We start from the raw sequence: 15,329 nt of genomic DNA, 5'->3' as shown, positions 1-15,329 counted from the left end.
CCTGCACAAAAGAAACCCTGTAACATCAGTGTGTAGAAAGACTGACTTGTAATGAAGGCTATCTCATAGTTATGGGTGTTGGCATATCCAGAAATCACAGTTATGGGAGACAGAAGTTCAAATGAGAAAAACTGAACATTCTTGCTTGTGAGATGGATGAAGAAATATTTGACAGATGAAATCCTCTGAACCTGGGGATGAACAGGGACTCAAAGGATGAACAGTGTTTTACCAGGTAAGAAGTGAATACCTAAAAATTTGGATGGAACACCCCAGTCAGTGATAGCACGATACACCAGGATACACTTTCTTTTCAAGTGCATGTGGAGCATTCTCCAGGGTAGACCACATGTTAGTCCATAAAACAAATCTCAATAAATTTAAAAGAACTCAAATCATACAAAGTATGCTCTTCAGCCACAAATGAATTAAATTAAATCAACAACATTAGGGAATTTAGGGAATTCACAACTATGCAGAAATTAAACAACACACTCCTAAGTAACCAATGAGTCAAAGAAGTAACAAAGGAAACTATAAAATACTTTGAGATGAAAGACAGCTAAAACAAAACACACAAAATTTACAGGATATAGCAAAAGAAATGCTTAGAAGGAAATGTATAGCTGTAAATGCCTATGTTAAAAAAGAAAAAAGAGGGATTTCACTGGTAGTCCCATAGTTAAGACTCCATGCTCCCACTGCAAGAGGCATGGGTTCGACTCCTCATCAGGGAACTAAGATCCCACACGCCTCTCGTTACGGCCAAAAAAACCCAAAATAAAATATATTAAAGTTAAAAAGAAGAAAAAGGAGACTTCCCTGGTAGCCCAGTGGCTAGGACTCCTCACCTCCAATGCAGGGAGCCTGGGTTCAATCCCTGGTTAAAGAACTAAGATCCCATATGCCTCGGGGCAACTTAAACCCATGAACCACAACTAGAGAATCCCTCATTGCAATTACTGAGACCACGTGCCACAACTAAGACGCAATAGAGCCAAATAAATAAATTTAATAAAGAAAAGACAAAGTACAACCTGGGTGGGAAGAGATGCCCTTCCCCAACTTCAACAAAGAACAGAGGCACAACCTGGACCATGTGGGGCCTGATGGAATAATGGTGCCTAGCTTATCACTAAGTGATAGGAGATGGGACAGAATCCCATATCAACACCACAGTGAGCATGACAATTGACTCATGGGAACAGCAACGTAAAGGAGACACAACACAACTACGATCACAGGGATGAGAAGAGATTTAAGAGTGGGATACGACAGATATATCAGGAAGATCCTAGCTTTCTTCATGGGGATAGACTGGAGCAAAAACTCTTCTGCTACTTTTTTCTATTATTAGATGTGCCTCCCTTACTCTTCCTCTCTGAGGGGGGCCCCAAGAAACTCGGGTTACACAGAATACAAAGCAAAATGTTAGAAATGACTTAGGAAAATACAAAGTGCTAGGGAAAGGCAGTGTGTTTCAAAAGAAAAAGGAGTGTCAGGGAATTCCCTGGTGGTTCAGTGGTTACGATTCAGTGCTTTCAATGCCATGGCATGGGATCAATCCCGGGTTGGGGAACTAAGATCCTGCAAGCCACACAGTGTGATAAAAAAAAAAGAAAAACAAAACAGGGTAGCATCAGTTTAAAGATCAAGAAAGATTTTATTCACAAAAGTAGTGGCAAACGAAGGTGAAAGGATATGAAAGACTTTAAAAATTATTTTCTGATCACAATAATAAAATAAATTTAGTTTGATGAATACAGAAAAACAGAGAGAAAAAATGAAAACTGCAAATTATTATTCTACTACTCAGATAAAACCATCATTAATACTTAAGAGGTATAGTTTTCCTCATCTTATTTGTATCTGTGTCTATCTATAAATATTTATAGATAACATAAATATAAATATCTATAAATATAGACATACAAATATGAAAGTGCATGTGTTTGTGAATATATACATACATATAGACACATAACTACAAACATATATTTCATAGATATATATGTAGATATATATCTAGATACAAATATATAACTACACGTATATTTCAAAACAAAAGTTGTGATTGATAAGGATTCTAACAGTGGAAATGGAAGGTAACAAAGAGACCAGGCACAAAAAGGAAAAGAAAGCACAGACAGGCAATGGAACCTTCCAGAAAGGGTATGAGCTAAACAAGACTAGATTCAAATCCTGCCTCTGCTTCTATGGAAACATAAGCAACTTACTGATCCATGCTGAACCTCAGCTTCCTCATGTGTGAAATGAAGACAATATTTACTTGATCGAGCTGTTTTAGTGATCAGACCCTTGCAAACATCGGCCATGAAGCATCCTGCCCAGAGAATGGGAGGTGCTGAACGTGTGCTGGTGTTGGACAGCAGGCTGTCTGGGTAGCTGCATGTGGTGTCACCTGCTTCTTTTTTTTTAATATGGACCATTTTAAAAGTCTTTATTGAATTTGTCACAATACTGCGTCTGTTTTATGTTTTGGCTTTTTGGCCTCAAGGCATGTGGGATCCTAGCACCCCTGACCAGGGATCAAACCCACAGCCCCTGCATTGGAAGGCAAAGTGTTAACCACTGAACCACCAGGGAAGTCCCTGGTGCTGCTTACTTCTAATGTAAGATACTTACAGATAAGAGAGAAGCCAGGGACACTCTCTCACATTTATGAGCCCTCAATTCATTAAGTCACCAAGACAAACAGATGGTATGGTAAATTCAGTTCAGTTCAGTTCAGTCGCTCAGTCGTGTCCGACTCTTTGCGACCCCATGAATCACAGCACGCCAGGCTTCCCTGTCCATCACAGCTCCCGGAGTTTACTCAAACTCATGCCCATCGAGTCGGTGATGCCATCTAGCCGTCTCATCCTCTCTTGTCCCCTTCTCCTCCTGCCCCCAATCCCTCCCAGCATCAGGGTCTTTTCCAACGAGTCAACTCTTCACGTGAGGTGGCCAAAGTATTGGAGTTTCAGCTTCAGCATCAGTCCTTCCAATGAACACCCAGGACTTATCTCCTTTAGGATGGACTGGTTGGATCTCCTTGCAGTCCAAGGGACTCTCAGGAGTTGTCTCCAATTACATACCATAAAATTCTCCATTTTAAGGTGTACAATTCAGTGGTTTTTAATATATTCACAAAGTTGTATAACCATCACCTTTAATTCCAGATTAATTCCATTTTCATCATGTCCAATCTGGGTGATACCCATTAACTATCATTCCCTATTGCCCTTTGTCTCGCCACCTCCCCCCTCGTCCCCTTACCAGTCCGAGGCAAGCAATAGCTCAGAGATCACAATGATTCCACATCCCAGCTATATGAAAGTTCAAATTAGCCAGAAGTGGTCATAGGTCTTTTTAAACTGTTGGTGAACTCCCCTTAAGCAACAGCTTACCTAATTTCACAAGCAATCACAATCTGCACAGGACACAATATTTAGCCATCTCACAGCTTGCAATTTCCCTCTAATCAGCCATACTATACTAGGCAACAGACCAAGGTTATGAGCTCATTTTATCTAGTTATTTTAATACTCATCACTCTCAGAAAACCCTTCTGACACTCATAAAACAAAACAGCAGGAGGACTTTGATGGCTAGCACTTGTCTGCTGATTCATGAGTGAACTTAGGTCAGGCAGATAATTTTTCTTTTCTGGTTTTTCCTGAAACAGGACAGGCATGTCCCTGTCTCTGAACAAAAGCATCAGCATAGGGAGAGTAATGAGGGCCACCAATTTGGGTGAAGTGTCTATTTGCATAATCCAATTTTCTCTCAGAGTTATAAAATAATTGTCCATTGTCTCTGGCAAAGGAAACCACTATCCTGTCTGTAATGAGATACGGATCTAATTTAGAGGTCAGCTACATTCATGAGCCCTCAATTCATTAAGTCATCAAGGCAAACAGATGGTGCCTTGCAATCAATGTGACGGCAAAATGATTCAGAGAATGGAGATCAGTCAATAAAAACCTGTTTGCAGTGCCACTGAGTGTGGCAGTGCGTTCCAGAAGAGGCACCTCGTTCTCAGGAGAATTATCAGACTTGTAAAATTAGCCCTAAGTCACCATTGGGAGAGACAAAAAAAAGAGTGGGGGAAAGCAGAGAGCCAATGGGTACCCAAGGCAGCTGGGGAGAGGAGAGGAGGGTTCTGAAAGGGAGACTGTCTATGGGGTGGTGATCAAGAAAATAAGAAGCCACAGGAGCCCACAGCCCCTGCCCAGCTACCACACTCCAGTAGCAGAAATGCAGCCAGAGTTACTGAACTCCAGTACTCACCTCTGCAGAGAAATAGTCTTGAGTCATTCAACCAACATTTTCCATGTGCAGGATACCACCAAGTACTGTGGGTGGAAACGTAATGGAGGTTCTGCTGCCAGGGTGCTTGCAAGCCAACGTTCACACATAACCACCGACTCTCCATCACACCAAGTACCAGGAGCCAGCTGGGGAGCCCGGGCAGAAAATCACATTTATCCTTTCTAGTGGAAAGAGCTGTTTACCTGTGGTAGACAGAAAGCGTTTTGCTTCCAGTGGTCAATTCTTTCTTTGCGTAATATAGTCAAATTACCTGTATAAATACAAATAATAAAAATTAGTCAACTTTTTCACTTATATAGTTTATATAAGATTATAAATTTTCTAATTTTAAAAAGTCAAGATATAAACTACCTAAAACTGAATGCTAGAGACACCAAACTCTGTCTACTCACTCTCTACCAAAAGACATATTTAATAAATTATATGGGATATAAAATTACATCAAATTTTAAGACAAAATGGTTGTGTTGCTAATTTCAAATCCAACCATTTCCAACACAAGGGAAAGAGACAGGTGGCCTTCAGCTCAGCTAGAGAAGTTACATACCCACCACCCCACCTTCCCCTCTCCCTACCCACCACGCACCCCAAATAACTAACAAGAAGAAGAAAAAGGAATTCTGAGGAGCTGCAGTGAATCCAAGATCCATTTTTTAGTGACAACCGCATGACTTTTTGTTAGAAAATATTGTCAGTGAAAAGTCTTGCATCAAACCTAGAAGGACACAAATGTATTTCCTTATTTGAGCTGTTTTAAGTGCTTTCTTGTGTAAATAATCCTCTTGACATCAGTGTATACAGAAATCGGGAAAATTTTGGCCAGTTTGGTCAGAGCACATTACTGAGAGTGAAGACACGTCTGATCTCTGCCACAGTTCTTTAGAGCGCTGGCCCCTTGTCATTCAGTTATCTGCCCACATGTCACTGGCTGCATGTACACAAAAGCAGAAGTAGCATCAGGGATTTACCCAGGTTTCATGGTTGGTTAATGGGGTGGAAAGCAGGTTTTCCAAGTCAGAGAATTTAAGAGAAAGTGCAGGCATATGAGGAAGGAGTATCCAGAGCGGGGAGGACAGGAGAGAGATAATTAAGTTCAGTTACAGCCATCTTACAGAGTCTGGAATTTTCAGATGGCCTGGACCCTGGTCAAGGCTCCCTGAGCACTGGTCTGTATGAACTATTACTGCTTTAAAGCAGCAGGCCTTGTCAAGGTAGTAGAGGAATGACGCTTCCGCATGTAGCTGCCTTCCATGTCCTTAAGACCTAGAATATGGCCTCAATACAAAGAATATTATTTCTGGCAGAGAAATGCTGATAGTCCCTTTCTAATGCATTCAACTTCAAATAACTCAAACGCATTCAGCTCTTAAAACATCCAGCTCCAAAATCTTCAAGGACCACCTAACACAGTACTGTCCAAGTTCTTTTACTAGCATTAAAGGTCCTCCCCATTGAGCTTACTTTCCATTACTCTCTGACTGTGCTTTAGTCACACATGTTTGCCTTTTCCCCACCCATTGTCCTTCACACAAGAGCTACAATTTCACCATCTACCTCTATTCCTCCGCCCACTGTTTCCTTTTCTGGAATATTCTTCCAACTTATTTACACACTAGTCATCCTTCAAACTTCACACATTCAAGCCCCAGTCCCAAGAAGCCTACTTTGAAATAGCTCACTCACTATGATATCTACCTGGATTTCCATTCAAAGCACTTCTCACAGACTGTTTTTGATGTTTTTCTACACCTATTCCTTTGACCTAATCAGATTATAAATTACTTCAGGGAAGGAACTGACTCTAATTTCTGAGTCCAGTACAGTACCAGGCACAATGTACATGTCCAGTATTTGGTGTTCCTGACTCTCATTTCTATTTTTAAAACCACTCATGGATACTCAATTTTTCTCAAAAGTCTTAAGATTTGAGACAAAATGCCACAAAGATCACACAATATTTTTTAAGGATGTCAAAAACTGGATTATGTAGCTCTAAGCTGAGCCATAACCTAAATAGACGTCTGAGTTTAGAAGCTCATTTCTTTTATAGTGGATATGATCACATGTGGACAACTACTTGGAGCCTGAAAAGTTAGAGAGACTCTCTAAAGAGGGGAAATGAGCCAAAACTGGCAGACACTTCCTGTGCTGCCTTTCTATAAACTACATGTAGTTTATAGAATTATAATACTACATGTAGATTAATTTAATACATGAGGACCTAAATTTTTTTGTCTTCTGTATTATTCTTTGAAACGACAGAGTAAGGAGAATGAAATAATACATGTTGTACGTTAGTAATAATAATGTCTGTACTACAAAAAATTTAATAGTTTAATCAGTTGTCACTGTTGTTTCCTTATGATACTGAATAAAGTATAGCAGAATAATCTTTTAAAAATCTTCTGCATCATCTGATAGTTAGCATTACCATTTACCAAGATTTTGGTTTCTACGTACTAATCAGAAAGAGATCATTTCTTACACAAATAGGGGAGAGTCTGCCTCTTTCCGCACAATGCATACCATAGGAATTTTTAAAGTAATAGCTTACACTTTATATTTGTTTCCTCATTAATCACTACTACTGTTATCCTCACTTTACAAAGGGAGAAAGTGAAGTTCAAAGTCATGGTTAGTATATGGCCAAGCTGGGACTAGCACTGGTCTGCCTGACCCCAAATCCCATTCTCTAGAAATTACTAAATAAACTTAACACTATTTTGACTCAAAGAATGGGCCATGGTCATTGCTGCAGTTAGCCTTTGTATTTCCAGAATTAACGGACTTGATGACTTCCGCATTACTTATAAATATGGCTTTCATATTCAAATCTCAGGTTCTCTTATTTTCTTAAATATTTATTTGGCTGCACTGGGCCTTTCATGCTGCATATGGGATCTAGTTCCCTGACCAGGTACTGAACCCAGGTCCCCTGCTTTGGCAGCACAGACTCTAAGCCACTGGACCACCAGGGAAGTCCCTCTTTTATTGTTTTAATTATCCTAAATGAACTTCTAATCTTCCAACTTATCTTTCGAGCCCTTCGTATCCGTTGTCGCCTCTTTTAACATTACCAAGGCCCTCCAGAGCTCAAAGATAGTGTTCAGGGAGATATCGCCACAAACCTGACAAAACACGTGCCTGCAAAGAGCTGAAAGCACTCCACACGACCAAGGTAAGGAGTTTTTACCGTACTCATGATTAATGTTTCCTGAAATGAAAGTGAAAGCTGCTCAGTCGTGTCCAACTCTTTGCCACCCCATGGACTATACAGCCCATGGAATTCTCCAGACCAGAATACTAGAGGGGGTAGCCTTTCCCTTCTCCAGAGGATCTTCCCAACCCAGGGATCGAACCCAGGTCTCCCTCATTGTGGACGGATTCTTTACCAGCTGAGCCACAAGAGAATGTTTCCTACCTGTGTCTGAATTATGAGACTTTTTTGACAAAAGATTTTCAAGATCCTGAGCCTATGACACGGAGCTTCTACCTGCAGGGTAGAGCACTTGGCAGTCTGCCTCGTTTCATGGTTATATCCAGAGATTCTAGTTTAGTTAGCAAACAGTTCTCATGGCAGTGCTTGATGCTTTGTACCAATTCGCCAGGTAGTTACCGAGTGATCTACGGGCAAATTAAGGGTTCTGTCCCTGGAAGTTCACCGTTACAAGGTGCCTGTGACTTCTTTCCTCAAGCAAACCACGCCGGTGAGTATGGAGTCACCCGTGCTTGTAATGAATGGCTGCCTCCGACTAGAGTGTAAGCGCCAAGCTCAGAGGCCCATAGCGCCTATTTCCGGCCGATAACTGCCAGGGCATGAGAGTGAATCCAGCGCCCTAAAGCCGCCGGCGGCCCCTAAGGCAGGAACTTGCTCCCTCTTCACCCGCAGCCTCTGAAGGACCGGCCGCGGTTTGAGGCCTCTCAGCCTCAGTCCCGCCCCGCTGCGTTCGCTGATGCTCGCTGCTGCCCCCTCCCAAGAGGAAAACAGCGAAGCTAATGTCAAGTTCCGCCCGGCCAAGAGCCGAGAAGCACCCTGGAACGTCCCCCCCTACACCTAAGAGGCCGACTTCTCACCTCTGATGCAATCCGTACGTAAGAGCCAGGGACGAGAAGTCACCGCCCGCGCACGTCGCCCCAGCCAATCCGGGGCTCTCTCCATCGCCCCACCCATCGCGTACAAGCACGCACGCACCCATCACCCGCCCTGACGCACGCGTGCCAGTTGCTGGCTTCTGATTGGCTGAAGCCGGGCGTAGGCGGAACCAAGAAAAGCCGGCTGGACGGCGGGTGCGGGAGTGGGGTCAGAATCCGGTAGGAACCTGAAACGTCTTGAAGTTGTCCGTAAGTGATGCAGGCGGACTTTCGGGGTCGAGTGACTCCGGGCGGTGGAGTGGGGAGAAGTGAGGCCGCGTTGAGAGCACCTTGGGAGTGTTGGCGGTCGCGGGATTGGGAGAGGGGGCTGATGATTAGGCTGAAAGGGGCGAAGTCTGGTTGGCGGGGCTCAGGCCTTATTTCGTGGTGCCGGGGAGGGCTGGTGAGAGCGTACGGAGCCTATGAGGGGATGCCGAAAAGGCTTGTAAAGCGAATCGCGGCTGAACTGGAAGGCTCGGGGATGCATCTGGGGAGGCGCCGGGCTGGGGCCGACTTCGCGGAGCCCGTAGGCCCGAGCGTGTCCGGGACTTCTTTGAGAGTGGGGTGGGTGAGGAGGGATTGGGAGGGCGTGCGGTGCGGCCAAGGAGTCCTGACAAGGTCACAGGAAGGGAAAGGGGAGGAAGGTTGAAGGGTTGAGGGGAGGGCGTAAAACTACACGACCTTCCCGCCATCGGCTTCCTCTTCTCCCCGGGCCGGTATTCCCTTCCACCTTTGGCGACTCTCTTCCGCCCCAGAAAGGTAAGAAGGACCAGGGCCTCTAACAAGCGCCTCTGACGGAATTTACATTTCTTCCTCAAAAGTAAACCTGCCAAGTTAGAGGTTACAAAACATAGCACAGGATTAGAATTGGGAGCAGTCGAAATGATTCGGCAGGTTTATTCTCCTGTTTTATTTTACCGGTGCGGGAATCAATTATTCCCCTCTTATAGATGGAATCTATGCTTCCACAAGTGCCTGGGATGAAAAGTTGTATAAGTGGTACCAGGCCCTAGCATGACAATCGTATTTGAGTTTTGTACACCAGTGGTTCTCTTGGTTCCCTGTGCACCAGAATCTCTTGAACGGGTCTTCTTAAAATATAGATTCCTTGGGACCTGCCCCAGACCATCTGAATCAGAATCTCCTGGGGTGGGGACTTGGCAGCCGTTTAAAACGGGCTGACAGGTGACGGGTTCAAAATGAAAATTGGAATTCATTGTTAGACGCTCCTGTGACAAAAATGACGAGCTGTGAAGATCTTTAAATCTTTTTACATCACGTGATGCCGGGCGGCTCCTGTTCCCTTATGACTCTGCTAGGTGCCCATGCACTTGGAAAGGTCTTCAGTAGTATCTTAGTTTACAGACTAATTCGTGTTTTCCAAATTGGCGTTGAGTATCTGGTTTTAGGTGCCTCCTTTTGTAAATGTTCAACTTTCTGGCAGATCTGGGTCAGTTGCTGTGGGTGGATAAGAAAATGATAAAGGAAATCCAGAAGTGATGCTAGAGGAAAAAATATTCAAATCACAGCTGAAAATGTTAGATGAATTAAGTCACTGGGGAAAAAGATTCCATTTAACTTTAGGCATGACAGACATTTTTCACAATTCAAAGGAGATGCAGGCTTCTGTTAAGGAGTGGATTTTCAATTTTTTTCAGATTAAATGTACACCAGCATAATAAAAGACAAATGATTTGGCAATATATTGTCAATCAAAAGAACCCACAGCTGTGTATTAGGAGAGCTGGGTTCTAATCCTGCCCTGCCAGAGATTCCTGTTGTTGAGCAGTTTATTTCACCCTTCATAAGCTTTCTTTTTCCATCTGTAAAAGAAGGCTGTTGGCATGGATTGATACTTGAGTTTTTATTCTCAAGTTACTTATACTTATTGACCCTGATACTTTAAAAGTTAACCATTTTTTATTTAGGTAGCTGTAAATCATGAATACTTGGGGAAACTTCAGGTGATTAGGAAGAGAATTATTAAAATCTTACACTCAGGGAGTTTTATAGATATATGTCATGTTAGAAATAGAATTTGAACCATAGAATAACAAATTAACTTTGTGATGTATTGGACTTTTAATATTCCCCTTTCTTTTATGCTGAAATGTGCACACAAGGTGTTCTGTACCAGAGACAAACTATCCTTAGTCACTTAAGACAAATAATGACTACACGGTTCCTTCATACTTTGATTCTTACCCCAGGGACTGCTTTCTAAAGCCAGATCAAATGGCCTATCCATAGAAACTGCAGCAAGGAGGGAAAAGCAAACTTTCACTACACTTATCTGTTGGACAATTAGTTATCTAGAAATTAAGACAAAGGAAGAAAACATGCTTTTGTATCTGCAAAAAGAGGTGCTAGTTTTTAAAAGTGGATTGTGGTATATAATGGTTTTTTTCCTTGTGATTGCAAGGATCCAAAACCTACTGAGGTTATCATGTGTTCTTTCATTGAGCAATGTAAGATTAAAAGACAAATTAGCACTTATGTACATACAGCTTTATTGTTGACATTTTTCTTACTGATGAAACTGTACAAATGTGTGTAATTGTTATTTTTCACAAAATATTCCTAATTGAGAATAATTTTAATAGTTGAATAAATTTTGAAGTAATATTTTTCAACAAACTATAAGAAGTTTAATGTGGTTAGAATGTGGGATTGGTGAGGAAGGTAGAAGGAGGAATTGTGATAAAATAGGGAAGATTTTGAAATGTTTGCCTTTGGGAAGTTTAGATTGGTTATGAAGGGAACTAATAAACATACTGGCCTAAAATAGTTTAATCTTACCATCTAGTCGATTTATGTAGTATCTTGGGGTTGGTTGGTTGGTTTGGGTTTTTTTGGCCGCACCACGCAGCATGTGGGATCTTAGTTCCCAGACCAGGGTCCGGGCCCCCTGCAGTGGAAGTGTAGAGTCTTAACCACTGGACCACTAGGGAAGCCCTCATTTATGTAGTATGTTGAAAGCCAACCTCAGATATTTCTCTGAAACTTCCCAAACTTTATCCAAAAGATATCACACTCTAAATTCTGTCTCTGTTATGCTCTTGGCAAAGTGTACATACTCTGGCATGTTTTTAAAAGAATCTAATTTATGAAACATTATTTCAGTGTTTACATTTTAATCTCTTCAAATATATAATGAGCATCCTGAACCTTGAGCTTGTTGAACCTTGTGTATAATAAAAGCTCAGAGAAAGTAGGGGTTCATTCAGTTAGCAGGTAATGGAGTACAAGAAAGAAGAGAAAGTCAAAGTGAGAGTCACTCAGTCGTGTCCAACTATTTACAACCCCATGGACTATACAGTCCATGGACTTCTCCAGGCCCTTAGGATACTGGAGTGGGTAGCCTTTCACTTTTCCAGGGGAATCTTCCCAAGCCAGGGATCGAACCCAGGTCTCCCACATTGCAGGCAAATTCTTTACCAGCTGAGCCACCAGGGAAGCCCTAGTTCTAATTGATTCTATCTGTGTGATACTGTACAGATCATCTGGATTAAGGTCTTCTCTGTCAGATGACAGAACTGTACTCTTCCCAGTGAGGATGGAGGCTTAGAGGGACAATTTCACTTTTCAAACTAAACACTAAGCCTCACGTCTAGAGTTGGATTTTCTTTGGGAACCTTGATTACTATTAAACCCCTTGGATAGCAAAGTGTTGAATGAGAGCCATTTATTACTGGAGGGAGTGTGATGCACATGAAAAATTCATAAGGTAAGACTATACAGATAATGGGATGGGTAGTTAACTTTTTGATGTCATCTGTAAATGACATCTGACTGATGTCAATTACAACAGTTCATTGTAATTAACATCAGTCAGAGATTTGTGTGCTTATATACTATGTCTGACTCCCTTTTTTTAATCTGTGGGTGAAGTTTATCATCTGTTCAGGTCAGAAGGAAGTATGTACAGTGACTGTGACTAAGGTGAAATTGAATTATTACTTTATTGTGATGAAATGCCTACTAGCTTCCTGTGTTTAAAAAAAAAAAAAAAAAACCCGAAAAGGGAGAATGGAGCCTTGGTCCCTTTGTTATGGAAATTAATCTTTTTTTTTACCCTGCCCTCTTATTCATATAATCAGGCCAGTGTCTTGCCTTTTTTTCTGGTATTACTTAAAGGAATAATCTTATAAAAAAGAAGTATGCTTTTAACTGCAGAACCTCATGGCAATTCTGTTTCAGGAAGATTCTTCAATCACTATGTCAAGCGACACAGATATTTCTCTTTCTTCATATGATGAAGATGAGGGATCTAAACTTATCCGAAAAGCTAGAGAGGCACCATTTGTCCCCATTGGTAAGTTTGACTTTGATGATCTAATAAGCTTTAACACAGTAGAAGTGTTGGCAACTTGTTTCATTCATCAAGCATTTCCTGATGAAGCATTTATTTTTTAATATTTTTTCATATGTTGAAATATGCTTAGATTGGTATAACTCTCGTAAAAATTCTTCTCCGAATTCATACATCTTGTTTTATTGACTTATTTCCGTGGATGTGATGCGACCTCAAGACCACCATCAGTTTCAGTGATTTGCTGCAAGGACTCACAAGACTCAAGAGTTGTTATAAACTCACAGTTGTGGTTTATTAGTCTCTGCTGCAATTCCGTAACTGATTTCCTTCAGGGATGGAAGTAGGACAGAGAATTCCCCTAGCACTCTTAAAGGAATTTATTTACTGGCTTCACAAGCCCATACTTTAAAGATGATCTTGATTTTCTAGATCTGCTACTGTTTGCTACCAGTTTTTAATTTTTAATTCTGAATGGGGGTGGGGATGGGGAGTAGAACCTCAGTTTGTATGCTAGCTGGGTAATGGTCTCCTAAAGCATCCTTATAAAAAATAGAACATCGATTAATAATAAACTCATCTTGATTCCCTGCCCCAATGCATCTGACATAACTTGTGACTATCTCTTTTACAGGAATGGCAGGTTTTGCAGCAATTGTTGCATATGGATTATATAGATTGAAGAGCAGGGGAAATACTAAAATGTCTGTCCACCTGATCCACATGCGTGTGGCAGCCCAAGGCTTTGTTGTGGGAGCAATGACTCTTGGTAGGTTCCTACAGGACATTTTCAAATTTTTGATTCCCCATGAATGGTTTCTTTGTAAATAAAACAAGGTAGATACTTTTAACTGACTTTGAAGCAGTTGGCAAATATCACTTATTCATTTTCACCTAAAAACTGAATGAGTAAAAATAGTTCAAGTAGTGATATAGTTTTACTATATATGCAAATAGGATTGGTAGTAAGATCCAAGAGACATGATGGCTGTTTTATTGAGTTTTTGAAGGTGGAAAAGATACTACAGGCTTTTGGAGGCTTTATAATTCATTGACTTTATCTGCTTTAGTTGCCAGATAAATATTGATATTTTAGCCATATGAGCTAATCATACTAGTCTTAAAAATACTTCGGAAGCTGTGTAAAAAGAATTTTAGAAATTTGAATCGTTTAAGAAAGCAAGAATGTAAGCAGCCTAGGGTCTTGTTCTCTTTGTAAGTATTATATGCTAGTAAGAGTGCTCCTTTTAGCTGTTTTATGAACAGTTTTTAATTTTCTAATACTGAAGAAAAATTTTAAATGCTTAACTGGCATTCTTTTTCTTTAGGTATGGGCTATTCCCTGTATCAAGAATTCTGGGGAAAACCTAAACCTTAGAAGAGGAGATGCTGTCTTGGTCTTGTTGGTGGTGCTTGCTTTAGTTAGACATCTCATATTGAGGTTATATGTTTATGTGGAAAATAAATGGTTTGGGTCAGACAAGAACATGGTAATTTGAATATTGGCTTCCTTTCTTGCAGGCTCGATTTGCCTGGTGACCAAGTTACTGGTGACTAGTTCACTAGCTAGGTCATTCAGGGGAGTCAGATCAGCACAAAAGAAACGAGTCACTTTTAAATACACTTGATAGTGGTACCTGTCCACCTTCTTAAACCTTTCTGTTGAAATTAGTTCTAAAGAAGACAACATGCCAATCCTGAAAATGCTCCCAGTTGCTGCAGAATATCATATGCTTTTGATGTAATATAGGAATCCTATTTACCCCAGTTAATTTAACTTTCTGACTGCCTTGTGGACTGAGTACTGTTTTAAGGGCTGGTTGGCTCTTGAGGAACCCTTTCAGAACAGTGCATGGAATACAACATTATAAACCTCCCTGCAAGTCTATGTGTGTTTTTAAACCAAACCTAAAAAGCTGGTAACAGAGCCACTTTGAAGTAGTATTTATTTTAGAATCATAGTTATAAACATGAGAGTAACTTAAACTGTAGATCCCTTTTAGCTCTTTTGTAATTGCAGAATTATATTTTGCTGCTGTTATATTAGAATAACTTTAAATTATTTTGAAACATGTATTTTAAGTGCTAATGCAAAGGTAAATGAAAAACACTTTATAAATGTGTGCAGTATGTTTATTTTCTCCAAAAGAATCATCAACCAAATAAAATGCCTATAATGGAAGCCATTGATGAGCAAGCTGGTTTGGTCAGACATTATACAAACTTTGGTATATCACAGAATGCTTTGTTGTACTTGTGAAATTCTCTTGTCTAACCTGAATTTACATTCCATGGTGATAACATGGTAAATGTAGCGTTATTAAAGTAAATGAACACATCAAATGTCTTGTATTTATTTGAATTTGGGGAAAACCATCGTCTCTGAAGTAGCACAAGTAGTTCCAAGAAAAGAGGGAATAATAGCTAAAAATTTATGAGTGTTTACTGTGTGCCACATACTTTCATGTATAAAGTCATTTAAGTTTCCTAACAGCCCTAAGAATTGTGATCCTTGTTTCATGGAGAAGGACACTGAGATACAAACAGTTTT

At 40.8% G+C, this 15,329-nt stretch overlaps 2 protein-coding genes across 2 annotated transcripts in view; one reads left to right on the top strand and one right to left on the bottom strand.

The window, feature by feature from the left end:
• Positions 1–4,424, bottom strand: part of GASK1A (golgi associated kinase 1A) — a 152,165-nt gene extending 147,741 nt beyond the window's left edge. Inside the window, exon 1 of the mRNA XM_061127899.1 lies at positions 4,294–4,424. Within this exon, the coding sequence (XP_060983882.1) occupies positions 4,294–4,320 (27 nt within the window). The 5' untranslated portion in view covers positions 4,321–4,424. The remainder of the gene's footprint in view (positions 1–4,293) is intronic.
• A 4,151-nt stretch (positions 4,425–8,575) lies between these two features.
• On the top strand, positions 8,576–14,949 carry HIGD1A (HIG1 hypoxia inducible domain family member 1A). The gene is made up of 4 exons (XM_061127898.1): positions 8,576–8,676; positions 12,667–12,781; positions 13,413–13,547; positions 14,107–14,949. The coding sequence occupies exons 2-4, from the start codon at positions 12,685–12,687 to the stop codon at positions 14,154–14,156; spliced, it is 282 nt and encodes a 93-aa protein (XP_060983881.1). The 5' UTR covers positions 8,576–8,676; positions 12,667–12,684; the 3' UTR covers positions 14,157–14,949.
• Positions 14,950–15,329: the final 380 nt, after the last annotated feature.

The sequence above is a fragment of the Dama dama genome, chromosome 24 (assembly GCF_033118175.1).
Source record: "Dama dama isolate Ldn47 chromosome 24, ASM3311817v1, whole genome shotgun sequence".
In the NCBI taxonomy this organism is placed as follows: Eukaryota; Metazoa; Chordata; class Mammalia; order Artiodactyla; family Cervidae; genus Dama; species Dama dama.
The sequence above is the reverse complement of the archived record's forward strand: the minus strand, read 5'-3'. Positions and strand labels throughout refer to the sequence as shown.